This window comes from Myripristis murdjan, chromosome 13 (assembly GCF_902150065.1).
Source record: "Myripristis murdjan chromosome 13, fMyrMur1.1, whole genome shotgun sequence".
Taxonomy (NCBI): Eukaryota; Metazoa; Chordata; class Actinopteri; order Holocentriformes; family Holocentridae; genus Myripristis; species Myripristis murdjan.
Window position 1 is genome coordinate 37,178,094 of NC_043992.1, and position 15,658 is coordinate 37,193,751.

Sequence of the window (15,658 nt, forward strand, 5' to 3'; positions counted from 1 at the left end):
ACAGAACCCCTGCAATCTTGGTCAGGAATGCTCAGGTAAAGAAAATGAATGAATGAATGAATGAATGAATGAATAAATGGCCATTAATCCAATTTAGTGCTTTAACTCAGGATGTGGAATGACCTGAAATCACTTTATACCTTTTCATTTACAATATTCATCTCTGACACCTTTTTAGGCTCACATAAAATCTGAACACATCTTATTTAAGAAGTATCAGATAGGTGTCACACGATTAGATCTTTTTAAGGGGGATTAATGTTTTCGTTGCATTGTTTATCCATTTTTTTGACCTGCCGCTATCTTCACCAGCTTTATCTCCTTACTCATACTCAGCGTCATGTGACAAACAAACCAGTGTGAGGTTCTCTCCCCATATCCTCTCTGTTTATTCTGGGGCCAGGCCTCTTCGGGGCAGTTCATTCTTCACTCCACTAGAGTGTGCATTTGGACCCCACTATCCATATGCGTGTGTCATGTCGAAAGGGGAATGTTCATACAATGAGGGTCTGTGTAGTTGCTCCGCAATTGCCTCGGTGCACCACTCGGACAAACGATTGTCAATGGACTACTTGAGACGGATCTCAATCGGTTTATACAACGGTTCCCTGCGCTTCGGCTGCGTTGTTTTATTTGTAATTTGCAACCAAATCCCTCTTGTCCGGATGGAGAGACACCGAGAAAGAAAAGGGACTCATTTCCCCCCAAAATGCCGTGAGTCTTGAAGTTTAGTGGATTTTGGTCGTAGATTCTCTCATTTGCGTGACCATTCGCTCACTTTGAATTTATACTTGGTAGTCTCACTATTTTGCCAGTGTTTGTCAAGTGTGGCACATTATTAGATAAAGTAAGCTGACAATGTGCCAGGGATCTGAATCCGTCGGTGAATCAGAAGTTCTGCGTGCGATGGTTTTGAATTATCCAAGGGATTCATATTGAATATAATTTATTTGTGAGCTGAAGTCGAGTGCTTAAGCGAGAGAGAGAGAGAGAGAGGGTTCATCCCAGCTGTGAATCCATGGGCTTTTCATATTTGTAAATCATTTTAAGATTTTAATTATAAACTGACCTAGCACCACCCCCGAGGAAGAAATCACTATATAATCCTATAACATCCCCATAGAGACTTGTGTGTCTGTGGTACTCAGTGTGAGTACACAGCCACCTTATCTTATTTTAGGGTGCTTTTTCATCTTGTGTTATATCTATATCTGTAATACTCCTGTTATATCCTCGCTGTTTGATGTGATACTTGTATAACTCCCTTATCATAGAAATACCACAGCTTTTTCCCCTTTAAGGACTTTATGTCTGCAATTTTATTTTATTTTTTATTTTATTTTTTATTTACATGGGTTCGTAGCTGAGTCCATACATTCTGTTATCTTCCATGCCCGTACTATGGTCGCTCATAAGCTCAGTGGACCTCAGTCTCTGTAAACTTGTCGGGGACCGGTGGGCATGGGAGAAGCGACTCCCGCTCAGTCCGCCGCGGGGGGATTTGTACCCATGTTGGGTGTCGGCATAGGATCCATGCCCGGTGGGGTCGGAAACGGCCCGGTGGCCACCTCCAGAGGCTCCGCTATGCCACAGTTGCACAGCGCCATCGTTGAGCGTTTGCGTGCCCGCATAGAGCTGTGCAGGAGGCACCACTCCACCTGTGAGAACCGCTACCAGAGGGGCCAGGCCGAGAGCTCGGACCGGGAGCACGAGAGCACGCTGCACCTCCTCAACATAGTCCACCAAGGACCGGGAAACCGGAAGGCCAAGGGCAGCCGGGCGTCGAACCAGCAACCTCCAGAGTACAGCAGGGCCAATGGAGAGCAGAAACCGCAGGTGACAGAGGGAGAGCAGAAGATTTCCACACGGATAGCTGTAAGTTGTGGGGTTTGGAGCGATGATGATGATGATGATGATGATGATGATGGTCATGGTCATGGTTTGGATCATGATAATGGGGTTGCTGCTTCTGCACTGATAATGATAATATAATTAGGAGTTTTGATAGATTTACAAGTAGGGCTGGGCGATATGGGCAAAATTAAATATCACAATGAATAACGCAATATCTGTATTGTGATGATACCGTAGGATGATGATGTGCTTTCATAGGATGTTTACGCAAGATTTCTGGTAAACAGTCATTAGTGATGTGGTTAAAATGATGGCCAAACAGGTCGAGGCAAACAACAGAACAGCTAGAGCAGTCTAATAAGTTCACTAATCTGCATCCTTTTACTGTTATGCGGCCTTTAAAACCAAAAGACAAACACTTATGCCATAACATGATGTTATAATATCCAACAATGCCACGTGTTATATCAACATATCACCTAGTCCTGTGTACAATTTTAAAATGCACACCAAATAGTTGGGGGACATTTGAAAAACAAGGGGAATAAACTCTAGCCTCCTGATTGTGGTGATTAAGGGGGCCTGAAGAAGATTGGATGATACCGGACCACAAAGCTTGTTTGCCTAGCAATCCATTCAGAGGAAATGGTTTTGGGGTCATTAGGCCATGGGGATGTTTCACATTTGCTGAAAACCATGTCAACATCTCTACTGTGCAGCTGGTTCAAACGGAGGGATGCAGACCAGACACACTCTGTGGCTTGTTTAACCTATTTAATATGCATTGTTGTTTCATGTCACGGTGTACGTAATTCTGGTTTACTTCATGTTATACTTGAAGAAAAAAAAAAACCTCTCAAGATAGTCCTACTTGTCATTGAAAGGAGTTTCTCATCTTTTCACCACATGGTTGAGTAGTTTTCACTCAATTATGGCTGCGATACCGTTTTAAAGCAACATCCAATCCAAAAAAAAAAAAAAAAAAAAAAAAAAAACATCCAATGAAGGTTTTTTTTTTTCTTTGTAAATCATGCACTAATCTCAAGCTCCATCTCTAAAAATTGTGAACAAAAATGTAAGACATGCCTCCCCTTATCTATTGAGGTGAGAAGGTGTAGTTTGCATGCAGCTACTCCCTCACCCCCACCCCACCCCCAGCAGTAGAGCACTGGAAAGAAGTATTGAAACTGAATGGAGCAACAGTGAAACAGAAGAGGGCCTTTCTATGTGCCTGCGAGTGCTGATAGGACTGACTTCCTGTATGGCATCTGTTAAGGGCACAGCCACTGAGATGTGAGATTTATTTTGTTGTTGTCTTTCATTGGCCACAGGGGAGTTCAACATCTCGACTACAGGCTATGAAATATTTCCCAAGGAGTGTTTCAATAGAATGTCAAGAGGGCGAGAGCTTGCAGATGTTTCGGTTGTATGATTGCTTCACTGAATGGAAAAATAAACAATGTTTTATATATATAGATATAGATATAGATAGATATATATATAGTTTTTTTTTTTTTCAAGCAAGAACATGAGGAGTTGCTGATTATTGTTATGCCAGTAAATACACTGGCATGTAACTGGGCACTAGATGTAACACATGTATCTATTTATCTAAGTAAATGTGTGTTTGAGCCTTGATTTGAGAGATTCTACTGAATGGATAAAGCTCAGAAGGCTCATTTACAGTAAAAACTGATTTTTTTTTTTTTTTTTTTTTTTTTTTTTTTTTACTCACAGTGCTAATTTACTGTGCAGCCTAGCCTTTTGTGTATTTGGTTTGCATGCAGTTAGGTGCAGCGCAGCACAGAGGCAAGACTCAACAACACCATGGATTATATTGACTGTCTAAAACAGGTCAGGGAACATCATTATCATGTTCCGTTTAATTTTTACTGATGTTGACTCTGGAATAGAGCGTTCTACATAAAACTGATGAGCGCAGCAAGATGGCGAGGAGGAAATGAAAGTTCTGGCCTACATGTTTATATCAACCCCGAGGTTAATATGTTTTTCACAAGTCCTGATGATTGGGTGAAGCAAAATAACTGAGTGCACTGTGGCAGCCATTGCAGCAATCCCCTGTCATGCATCTATCCTGCATCTATCTGGCATTAATACTGCAGAGAATTCTTTCTTGAGCAGTTAAGACAGTATTGCAAAACACAACTCTAATATCTTTCCTCCAACTAGTTATCAGGCCATTCTTTATAACCTCCAGTGGTTTAAAGGAGAACGCAACTTGGTGTTTCCAAACATTTCCTGGGGATAGGGCAAAAGTGCAGCAGTAGTTCTGCATATTACATTCTTTTGCATTAAAAAGTGGCTCTTCCACAATGGCTACATCTGTGCATGTTATTGACTGTTCACATTGGAATTTGCGATGGAAATGTACACCAAGAGAGGGGCAAACAACACAATGGATTATGACCGGCTGGGAGTGCAGAGAGAGCAGCACTTAACAACGGTGCTCATTGAGTCCAGATTAACAAAGGATATTCTTTTAGATGAAATTGGAGAAATGGGAAATAAGGAGAGATGAGAGGTTACTTATCCGACGATTCAGGAAAATGATTTTCCATAATGCATGTATGAACTGGAAGCTCTTAGACACTCATATTTTAGATTATGCTTTTGTAGGCTGCGTGCAGTTTTTCAGTCTGCCCCTTCATACCTGTATCAGTAAATGCATTCAGCACAGAAATAGGTCACAGAGAAGAGCTTACAAAACATTAGTGCTGTATTACAATGCACAGACGTTCAGTTTTCAACCATGGCACATTGTCTACAAAAGACACGGTCCAAACAGAAGGTAAAGCTTTAACAAAAAGCGATATGGCCTCGCTGCTTGTGGCATGACATGCATTGTCATGCCCTATTATCGTAGCTTTAACAAATGACTCACTAAGCACCTTCTTGAAAGATGTGTTGGCCATGAAACTGTTTTAAGCACAAGGCCCCCATATAAATGTTTAGAGCCACTGGATACATTTCCTGGATGTGTTTACTTTAAGTCAAACAGGCCTTGAAAATGCAGTAGGGGAGGGATGCCTGGTGATTAACAGTCCTGTATGCATGGGGAGGATTTTGTTATTTCCCAATCTTGCTCCAGTGACAGATCTGGGAACTGTTAGCTTGGAGCAGTGTGCTCTCATAGATAGGAGTGCTGTGTATGCTAATGTGTTTGCATGCTTTGTTTGCCCACTCACTTCTGTATGGATTCAAGTTTGCTGTCAATGGTTGTAGCTACCTTTAAAAGCCGGACTTTTTATTTAAATATGTAGGAATAGGTAGGTATAGGGCTGGATAACAAAATGAAACTGGATATATTTAGCGGAATACCTCAATATCGACACTGTAGAGATGACTGTTGTTGGTGCGTTCTTTTCAAGGTATTTTCACACAAGAGATTTTGGATAAACAGTCATTAGTAATGTGGACATGAAGATCAAGCAGGTAGAGACAGAGAACAGTAGAGAACATCTACAACAGTCTAGTAAGTTCAGAAAATCGCGTCCCTTTGTTATAACACAACCCTTAAAACCAGGAAAAGACAACATTTATTCTATATCACGATATTACAATATCCAAAAGCCTCATTTCACAGTGTCAATATAGTATTGAAACATCGCCCTGCCCTGGGAAACTAGATACTTTAGTAATCCTAAGGGAAACTGCAACGTTATAGTAGCACACAGTTGACCTACATATACTAAAATTCTCTTTGCTAAAATCTGATCATATAAGTCTAAATACGCAAGTCTTTAAAGACATATTGTATACCTTAAATACAAGTCGAGATTGTGCTTTAACTGCATCCTGTTTATTTTGTGCACAGTATTACTTTTAAGAAGCACATTTTTTGTTAAACTGTCAAGTTGCACACGTGCGATACTACATTACAACTTTTCTATTCTCTCAGCATTCAGATAGCTCATTTGCTCCTTCTGTGTTTGTGTAGTCCGCCTGCTGAGCTGCTTTTTCCCACAAATCTGAGCTCTTGCTTTCTGAAATCTCAACATATAGATAGGCTATATGTCTTAAACACAAAAACATCTGCACAAACAGGCACCATTCACATCTGGAGCTAATGGTGGAGTTTAGAGCTTTATGGCTGTGGATAATACTTTCTGTTTCTAAATGATCTACACCATGCTCAGTAGCCTAAACAATAAAACAGTAAACTTTTATGCCCATGCTTCTAATCCATTATCATTGAATCAGCTACCACTGCCTGAGCAGTGAGTGGATTGACTGCTTGCTCTAATAGCATGAACGAAAAAAAGAAGGATATTGCTTGTAATCTCTCGTGGTTGTGTAGGACAGATGAAGTGTGTGTGCCCTACAGTATGTGTGTGTGTGTGTGTGTGTGTGTGTGTTGGGGTGGGGTATGCACTGTAAGTGTTTCCTGGCAAACCCTTGTTTGCCTGTTGAACTGCCTGAATCAGAGCTGCCGGTGGTCTGATCTCAGCCTCGCTCCGCTCTGATATGAAACAATTAGCCCAGGTCCGTGGGGGCCACCCACAGTGAAGCACACAGCCGTGCCCGGCCCTTGGATGCAGCAAGGATCTAATGTTCATCCCACAGATCACTTCCCTGCTTTTTTTTTTAAGGGTAGCTGGCTGTTGGTTAGGCTGAATGCCATATTACCTCCAGTCCCCCTTACAGTGCACTGTAAGCGCTCTGCCTGCTGTTTATTGACGGCATGACTACACCGTAAGCCTGATGTGATTAAGCTTGCCCCATTGTGTCGACTGTAGCTGTGAGATGAGCCGAGCATCTCGTAGTGTTTTGATTAAAAGACATTAAGATATGCCTTCATATAGTAAAGCCATCTGTTAATCTCCTCCTTCTATTTGGGATTAGTGCTCATTGCAAGATATGGTTTAAACACTGCTGCAGGGTGCACTGCACTACTAAATGTCAATCCAATTCTCCATATGCATACTGTAATTTCTGCTGTGCAGCATGCATTTAAGCATTGCTTCTATTATTTTGATGGGGGAAAGATTATTTAAAATTTTCATTAATCTTAATCTTGAAAGTTTATGGTTTTCATGTTGGTTCTCACGGACTAAGCAGACTACACTATAGTTGAGGATAGAAATAATGCTGTTCATGTTGTGTTGCAGATAAATGGGGTTTAGATAAAGAGGTTTTATTGAGTGTATTTGAAGACAAAGTTCTCACAGACAGAGCACTCCCAATACTGGACCTTGACTTGCTATGAGTACCATGTTCTTCATTTGAAAACCCATCTGATTAGACAAGCCATTAAAGACCAAAGCTGGTTGTGATGCACTGACTGGAGCTAGTCGAAGACGGGCAATAGCTTTTTGAAACTGGATAAAATAAAAATACTTTAAATATAACCACTCCAACAAAATTAAATTGCAACAATTTTCTCTTTAATAAAATAAATAGGATTTTTCCATTTTTCTATAACAAGGCTCCTTTTAGGGAAAAGCAGCACAAAAAAAACAAGCAGCAAATGCTCCTTCCAGCAGACTACAAGACCCCTGTCTCCAGACTGAATATGAATACAACACAAACAAAAGTAAATATTATTTTGCACAGACAAACCTTTTTGCACAGATATTTTGTCAGGAGGTTATGCAGTTTACAATGACCTGACTTATGTAATGTAACTTACAACCATGTTAGATATGTTCTGGACATTCCACAGTCATCGCCAAGGGCAGTTTGTAAAGTGTTAGCACCAGCTACATCTAATCACAGCTTGTCTTGAAGAGAGGGAAATTGTAGGTTAATATCACACACACAATGTTAAAGCTGCAGTTTGTCAGTTTCCAGGAAATTACTGCCTCTGGAGGACATTTGTTTCAACAGTGTGTTGATTCTGTCATTGCTAATAGCTACTGTATCATCTTCCGCGTAAATGATGCATGAAATGAATAACTCTTTTCCATGATAAACACAGTTTTATGATAGCATCACAGTACATGCGTTCTAAACAACTTAGCTGCACATTTGGTGATCATGAGGGCTGTGTCCCCAAGGGCGAGAGCGGAGTGCGAGCCTCGGTACGCAGCGTTCCTGGTGGCCGAGCTGGACGCCCGGTTTTGAAAGAGCTCTAACGGGGCAAAACAAGGTTCACTGCTATTTGAGAGCGCCATTTCTCAGAAGAGCTTTATTTTCCAATCCCTCTCCGTTCAAAATTGACCAAAGATATTAAATATACTGTATTTCATTGCCTCAAATCTTCTAAACTGCCAGCTTTTCATATTATCTAACGTCATGATGATGTAAGTTAGTGATGTTTAACAAAATATTAGGTCAAATGTGAGGCATGTCAAATGAAAGTCAAAGTGGTAATCCACAAGATTCTTGCAGCGGTGGTTTGCTCTGCACTTCTCGGCGATCACCAGTCAATCAAACAGTGTGGGCGGTACGCTGTGACCTAATTTTTCCTGGATTTTTCTGTTGATTAAGTTTGAGTTTCTGTAAGTGGGGCTCTTTTCTTTGTTTGTTCCCCGATGGCAGCTATCGGTACTCATACTAACAGCTCTTCAGTTCCAAAAGAAACCTCGGTTGTTACTAGCAGAAACATAAAATGCATCACTTCCTGTGTGCCTGATGGTTTTTTACAGTACATACCTATCCAACATGGGGTGTTGAGAACCACAAACATGAAAGCTGTCATGAACCGGGTATAGACTGAGTCATAATTGTGTTTAACAATCAGCGATAGACTAAAATGTACCAGATTATTATGTTTCACTTATATTCACATGCATCTCATGAGCATGTAAACTAGAAGCTTACATTTCACCCTAAAAGAAGAAAAAAAGCACAAACACAGGAGAGCTGGTGTGTACAGTGAAATGGGGTTTGGGAAATGAGCATTCATCGATAGCAGAGTTTTAGCAATTTAAGAAAACACCCCTTTCTCCTCTGCCTCAAGTATAAAATTCTTACCCTGCTGTCTTTATTGTGCACAGCCTACAGTTTGCCATCAGCATTACTCATCTGAATATCAATAGTCTTATTCCATTTTTGCACCGCTTCAGAAACAGCATTTAGTCGCCGGGAGGTATAAATAGTTTGATCGTGGACATCTTTCTTGTTTAGAGGATCCGGCACGCCGAATTGGTTGTAAATCAACACTATGATGAGTCATTCAGAGGACCAACTAAAAAAGCTACTGAGACAACCCCCTTTTTTTTCTACTTGTGGAGAAAAAAAAACGCAGAGTTTAAGTTGATGTTATATTAACCCTTTACAGGGAAAATGACTATTTTTGGTCATTTCAGAAATTTTACATATCAGGCCCATCCCCTGTCTCAGTTAGTTCAATAATCATTTGGTCTTCACCCAGCCAATCAGCAAAGATCGCTCTACATCCCAGGTCACATGATTGTGGCATTTGACCAATCTCATTGGCTTTGATTTTCTATTACAAAATGAAAATTTTAGAAAAATTTTATAGAAGTAATAAAGTCCTGTCATGTTCTCTAATAACAGTCTAGGGTTGTTTTTTTTTTAATTTCAGAGTATTTCAACGAGTGCCCTATAAGAGTTAACCTGAGAACTGAGAAATGCTGTCATATTTTGGCTGCATGCTGGATATTAAGGTTCCCGGGGTAAAACGTCTGATAAATCGAGCATAATTTGTCATAAAAAGACGAGGCTCAGCAAACGCGGTGTCATGCGGCGGCGGCGGGCGGGCGTTGTGTTGGAAATAGCGCTCAGTGAATCTGGGACATCTTCGTACCTGGTGAGATTTGCGTTTTCCTCCTGAAATGAATGTACTTTTACTCCTTTCTGAACTAATTTAGTTTTTGTTAACAAGTGCCACACTACAAAAAAAAAAAAAAGCAAACAACACAAAAAAGCACAGACACATTTGAATCAAGGAAGAGTGACGTTCCCAGACACCCAGCGGGGCAGTGCGGATGTGTATTGAATCAAAGGCATTCATGGATCATCCGTTATATCTGTAGTAGTAGTGTCCCCCCCCACCACCACCGCCGCCCCTCCGCCTCTACCCACACACTCACACACCCTCCCATTGCACACACACTCACTCACACACCCCACCCCTGCCGCACACGCCTCATGTTTTATTCACCAGCCTATGGGAAGGCTGGAGCTTTCTTTGAAGAGTGCTGCTGAAGCCATCGAGCAGAGCCATCTCATCCTCCGTCTTCAAGGTATTATACAATATAAGTGAGTACATGCTCGGAGGAACGCGGGCGCTGCCGGTCCAGGTGGACCAGCCGCCGCTCTGCTCCGGTGGCCTTTGGGGTATTTAGCCTGTGGTTTTATATGATCCGCCTGTCCTGTGTTAAAAGCATTTCCTCCATAGACATCTGGCCGTCGTCCTTGGTTTGTGGTCCGGAGCCTCGAGCAGAGCTTGCAAGGTAACCGTGTTGCCTTCACTGCCCCCCCCCCCCCCCCTTAACATTGAAGAAAACACACAATCAGCGTCAACCTTGCAGCATCTCCTCCCCATAGTGTTGGGAGTCCTTTGTGTCGAATCTGTATGCTAATTCGCACCCGGCGCAGCGACGAATAACAGGTCATTTGTATGTGCTTCGCATTTCTCTTACTTACATCATAAAATTAACAACACCGCCGTGTGTGTGTGAAGACGCGCAACTGCTGGAGAGTATATTTATCTGAGCCTCATACTTCCAACCTGACACCTACACCGCAATATGAAAATGAGTTCTCAAAATTATGCGCGATTGTTTAAAATTTCCTTGTTGATCCTCCAACTGCAAATTAGACTCTGCAAAGTGTTCCGGGGATGCGTGCGCGCACTCGTTTCATGTTTTGAATATGAAATGCCTCGGCGTTCAGTGCGTTTCTCCCACTGAACGGTTCTCCGGGTTGAAATACCTCCGTTCCCAAGGGGTTCGGATTAGAGAGTCCCCACTGTATCCCTTTGTTGTTGATTTGTGCTTTCAGCGTGCTTGGCGTTGTTGCCAACACTTTGTTTGAATATTGAAAATGCGGTCCTGGAGACACAGAGACTGTCACCTGCACCACGCGGCGTAGTCGTCGGGGAGTTTCAGTGAGGAGGACTGGAACAGGAGTGCTCTGTCTTAGCTATTCATTTGTCTCAGGGAATATTTTTATTTATTTTTTTTTTGTTCATATAGACATATAGACAAAAAAAATGTACATGAAGCACTAATCACTTAGTGAGACAGGGCCATATTTGTATATCTGTCTTTAGAGGGGCCTTGTTTAGGTATCCACTCATGCCTGATGAGATTTCTTCTGCTCAGAGAGCTCTTTGAGGTTTGTCAGGTTTTTCCTGCTTGACTTAATTGAAGAGAGGGCAGGACTCTGTGTGTGTGTGTGTGTGTGTGTGTGTGTGTGTGTGTGGGTGTGTGTGTGTGTGGTGAGGAGGAGGAAGGGGGGGGGCGCTTGGAGTGTCTTTCCACAAGTGCTTTGCTACCCATTGCTGAAACTGGAGCCCTGTGGGAAACTAGCATGTTCAGGTGTATGTTATATTCACTGCATAAAAGGTGAATTGATGAGCCAAACTGCATGCAGGGATCCTGTTTATGACAAAGCCCTAAGAGAGATAAACTGCCTTAGCCCAGTGTTTGATGCTTCTGTTTGAGGGAAATATGACTTTTTGTGATACTTATGGCATTCCTGTTACATAGAAGGTTGTGATTGTTTTGTGTTTTTCGGAGCTGACAGTCAGGTGACACACAGATAAACAGGAGCCATCGCTAACCGTTCTCACACTTATCCGACAATCAGCCACCCGATCCGCCGGCGTTTCCTGGACTTGTCGGAGTTGCTGTTGTTGTGGCGGCTGTAAACAGATCGGATGATCTAACTTTGCAGTTGACACTGGAGAGCAGGGTGTGGATGCCCATTTACACTTTAGTCGCTCATTTGCTTTTCGCCGGCGAACACAGTGTCACCGTCTCCACCTTGTTCCCCCCCCCCACCCCCACCCCCGCCGCTGAAATTCCTCACACCGATCACCAGCCTTAGGTTCACAACAAGAGGGATCTATTTGTGAAACAGGAGCGCTGAAGCCCGAACGCTATCAGCCATCTCTCTCTCTTGTACAGAGGGACAATGGGGTTCAGAGCAGAGCAGCTTTATTTGCAGGACTTCAAACAGCCCATTCTCCCCAGGGTCATTACCCCGCTCAGGAAATGAGAAAGTGGGCTCCTGATGTCACTGGCAAACCCCTCGCCGGAATGCCTGGTTGGTTGGACTGGGAGAAGGAGGGTGGGGGTGGGGGGGGTATGTGGGTGGGGGTGAGGGCGGGAGGTTGTTGAGGGGGGGGTTGATTCTTGCTAGATCAGAGTTCAGACATGTTTACATTACAGCTCAGGATATTTCTCAGAGCCTGGCCAAGCTGCCGAGGTTCCCAGGCTCCAGAGTTGCGGAGCACTGAAAAGAGGCACAAGCATTCACTTTTTTCTTCTCTCCCTCCCTCTCCTCTCCTCTCCTCTCCTCGGCTCTGAGGTCTGAGTCGTAGTTCAGCCGCATTTGCATTGTGGTAATTCTCTGTTCTTTGCCACAGCCGTCCCCGGGGGAGCGTTACACATGTGAAAATATCTGAGAGGTGAAAGTCACAATCCATATCGTTGACATAGTTTATGTTTGCTCGTTTGAAATGATGTTGTTGACATTGCTTTAGAAGTGAATGTCAGGAACTAATAGCAAATTCAGCACAAGTACACTTTTTTTTTTTTTTATCTCTAGTCCTTGACATCTCCTTTTCCTTCTGAAAAAAAAAAAAAAAAAATAGGTGTTGAATTTGCATATCACTTTCTCCGTCTCGACGGTGACAATAACCATGTCTGGCAAAACACACGAGGTGAACGCCGTCCCATTCTCAACATCAACATTTGGATTAAAGTTACACAGATGAACTAGGCCCATACAGGTGTTGCATTAAAAATCCTATATTAGCTGGTTGGGTGTCCACTGGTTCTTCACAGTCCACAGCTACTGAATAGGTTTTGTTTATCATTATTATGTTTTTCAGATGGCTGACCAGTGAAATCTTTTCAGTGTGGTGTGGGAGGATTTTATGTAACAGCTTCAGGGGTGGCAGACTATAAAACCTGCAACAAAATTTGCCTCACCCTTCCTTGAGGAGCTGCCAACCCACCTAAAAGAAGTTAATTAGTATGGGTTTCAATGGAGAGTTTAAGTGGCCCGTGATGGTCCTCTAAATGCTGTTTTGGAGGGTTTTCCGCCCTGCTAAGAGAAAAATTCTCAGGGAAACACTGAATCCTGGTCAGCAGTGCCGTGTTAGTGGTGACTAAACTACAAAAATATCAGTACGGGCACGAGCCCCCCTATCGGTCGGACCCTGACTCGAACACTTCAAAGTGCGAGACCAGGCTTTCCCCCGCCTGCAGCATCAGATATGGGTCTAGTGGAGGAACACAGATGGTCTTGTTTCTTGCCTTAGCTCTGGCAGTAGGGCTGAGAAGTGGCAGCTGGAATGTTTGTGTTAGTGCTCTGCTGTGGTGAGGTGTCACGGTGCTGAGCTATGCTCTGGCGCCTGCTCTCTCTCCACCTTGCCCAGAGGCACACAGACGCTGCTGTTGCATCTACAGCACACACAGGAGGCGAAGCCAGGGGATGATCTCTGGTCTGCTTCTGCCCTGTCCGATCAGCTGGGATCGGGTTTGGACAGGAAGCAGAGGTGCTGCTGGCTTGGTGATTATTTTAGAGTAATTTCAGCTTATATTACTGATTAAGTCACGGGATGGAAAACTATCTGCTGTCGTGGAGCTACGCCTACATGAGACTGATGATCCTGTAGAGCTTTATCTGCTGTATTTCTGCTGTAGTGTGCACCACTGCGTATTCTGGCCAACAGAAGGGTCAATATCATGCACTGTGGGTCCACATAAGAACAATGCCACTGTACATGCATGCAGTTCATTTACAGTGGCATTAATGGAACAAATGACTAAATCCTTAGTCCCTTATGGGCTGACAGCACCAGGTTCTCTAAAAGCACAGCGTGCACCAGCATGAATGAATTTGTCTCACCCTTCATGCACTTCCACTGAAAATCATGCTCAAGGTGAATTAAAAAAACACATTTTTTTTTTGCTAATAAAGCAGGCACACTCCTTCATGTTGATCCAGAGTTCATAGGCTATGTGCTGAACTCTGACCTGCACATTTGCTTGACTAGCCAGTAGAAATGCTGCTACAGGCTTGTTGACCTATTGAGGAAACTTGGAAAAAAAAAAACTAATATAGGAGTCTTTAATTGTAGCAATCATACAGTTTTATCTACAAATAGCTGTTTAAAATACTAGTAAAGTCGTTAAGTAGGTACAGTCTCAGCATCCCAGCCATACTATTATGAATCCCAGTACAGTTCTGTGCAAGATCCACCCATGAATGCTGTAACCAGTCAGAAAATGTATTGCACCTTTTGTCCATATTTGCAAAAACAGCCTTGATATAACAGTCACCCAGCTGTGACCCTCACCTTAACCCTCACGGTGCCTTGCCTGGCACATGATAGAGCTTTTCCATTGCTGACATTTTAACATGAAACAGGTAAACACACGTGTCACTAACATTAATTAAGATACAGGGCCTTTGCAGTGATCCAGCACACACACAGCATCAGGAGCCCGGCTCTGTTAGGGCCTAAATGCAACACAGCGTTAATTAATGTCATTAGTAACACCTGTGGTTGCCTGCTATTTCATGTCAAACTGGCTGCAGTGAAAACAGCCAGTCGGGATTAATAATTAAGGCATCCCGGCGTAGTGGTGGCTGGTTAGCTGTTAGCTGTTTGACATGATAACACTGGTTAGTCGGTGCCTGTGTCACCGTCGAGCAATTATTTTAAAAGGTGTATTGTGACCGAGCTCTCAGTCAACATCCCCGAGGCACTTTGTCTCACACACACTTACTTTTCAAGAGTACTGCTTCTGTAAATTGGCTGCAAGATAACTGCTGTGTGGATAACTGCTGCCTGCCCCTCTCACATGTGACATCATATCCTCTTTTGTCGTGGGAAGTGAAGGTAGTTGGATGATAGTTTGATGAGCTCGCATGTGGCCTGGCCTGAATTCAGATGAGGTAAACCTGCTGAGTGAAGACTTTCCAGTGGGTGTGTCAGCTGAAATGCTGCAAATTTGCCGGATGGATAGGAAAGATTTGAGCGCAACTCTTGAGTGAAGCCACACAAGAGTCCAGCGGTGGTGCCCTGGCTGGAGCTGCTGCCAAAATGGCCTGTATGACAGAATGGATTTTTGAAAATGAAATAAGCCGGGGTCCAAGCAGCTGCTGGAGCTCTGTTGTTTTTGTTCTCATTCATTCTGTCCTCTTTGTTTTTTTTTTTCCATGAAAAGTGTTTGTGTGACAAAAATCATGAGACTGAAAAACAAGACATGTGGGTTGCAATTGGGTTGCACCCACTACTCAGGCGCAAAAAAAAAAAAAAAAAAAAAAGATACTGCTTGACCTCAAGGTGGCACTATAATAATCAAATTTATGGTTTCACAACTACCTCAAAAACCGCTTGTTTCATTATTTTAATCTCTCATGTCATCTGTATGTTTGCTCAAGTGGTCTGGTCTTCTAAAAATGTCACGTTTTTCAACGTTTTCTCGATTTTCTCAAGATCCCGTTTTCGGCGTCTCATCGGAAACTGCTGGGCTAATCATCCCAAAACTTCATCAGGATTATCTCCGGACTTTGCTGATATTAACTGTCAGATTACACCTGTGCAGAAACATCTTCAAGGAGTTTTCAATAAGGTTATATTTTAAAGCCCATGGCGCTTCACCTCTAGGGGTGATTGAACTTTACCGGCGTG

The 15,658-nt window shown here is 42.9% G+C and overlaps 1 protein-coding gene across 2 annotated transcripts in view; it reads left to right on the forward strand.

Moving 5' to 3' along the window:
• Positions 1 to 561: 561 nt before the first annotated feature.
• maml2 (mastermind like transcriptional coactivator 2) overlaps positions 562 to 15,658 on the forward strand; it is a 46,877-nt gene continuing 31,780 nt past the window's right edge. The window contains exon 1 of one of the 2 annotated variants that reach the window (XM_030067799.1): positions 562 to 1,875. In XM_030067799.1, the coding sequence (XP_029923659.1) occupies positions 1,462 to 1,875 (414 nt within the window). In that variant the 5' untranslated portion in view covers positions 562 to 1,461. The remainder of the gene's footprint in view (positions 1,876 to 15,658) is intronic. The other variant, XM_030067800.1, reaches the window with a different exon arrangement.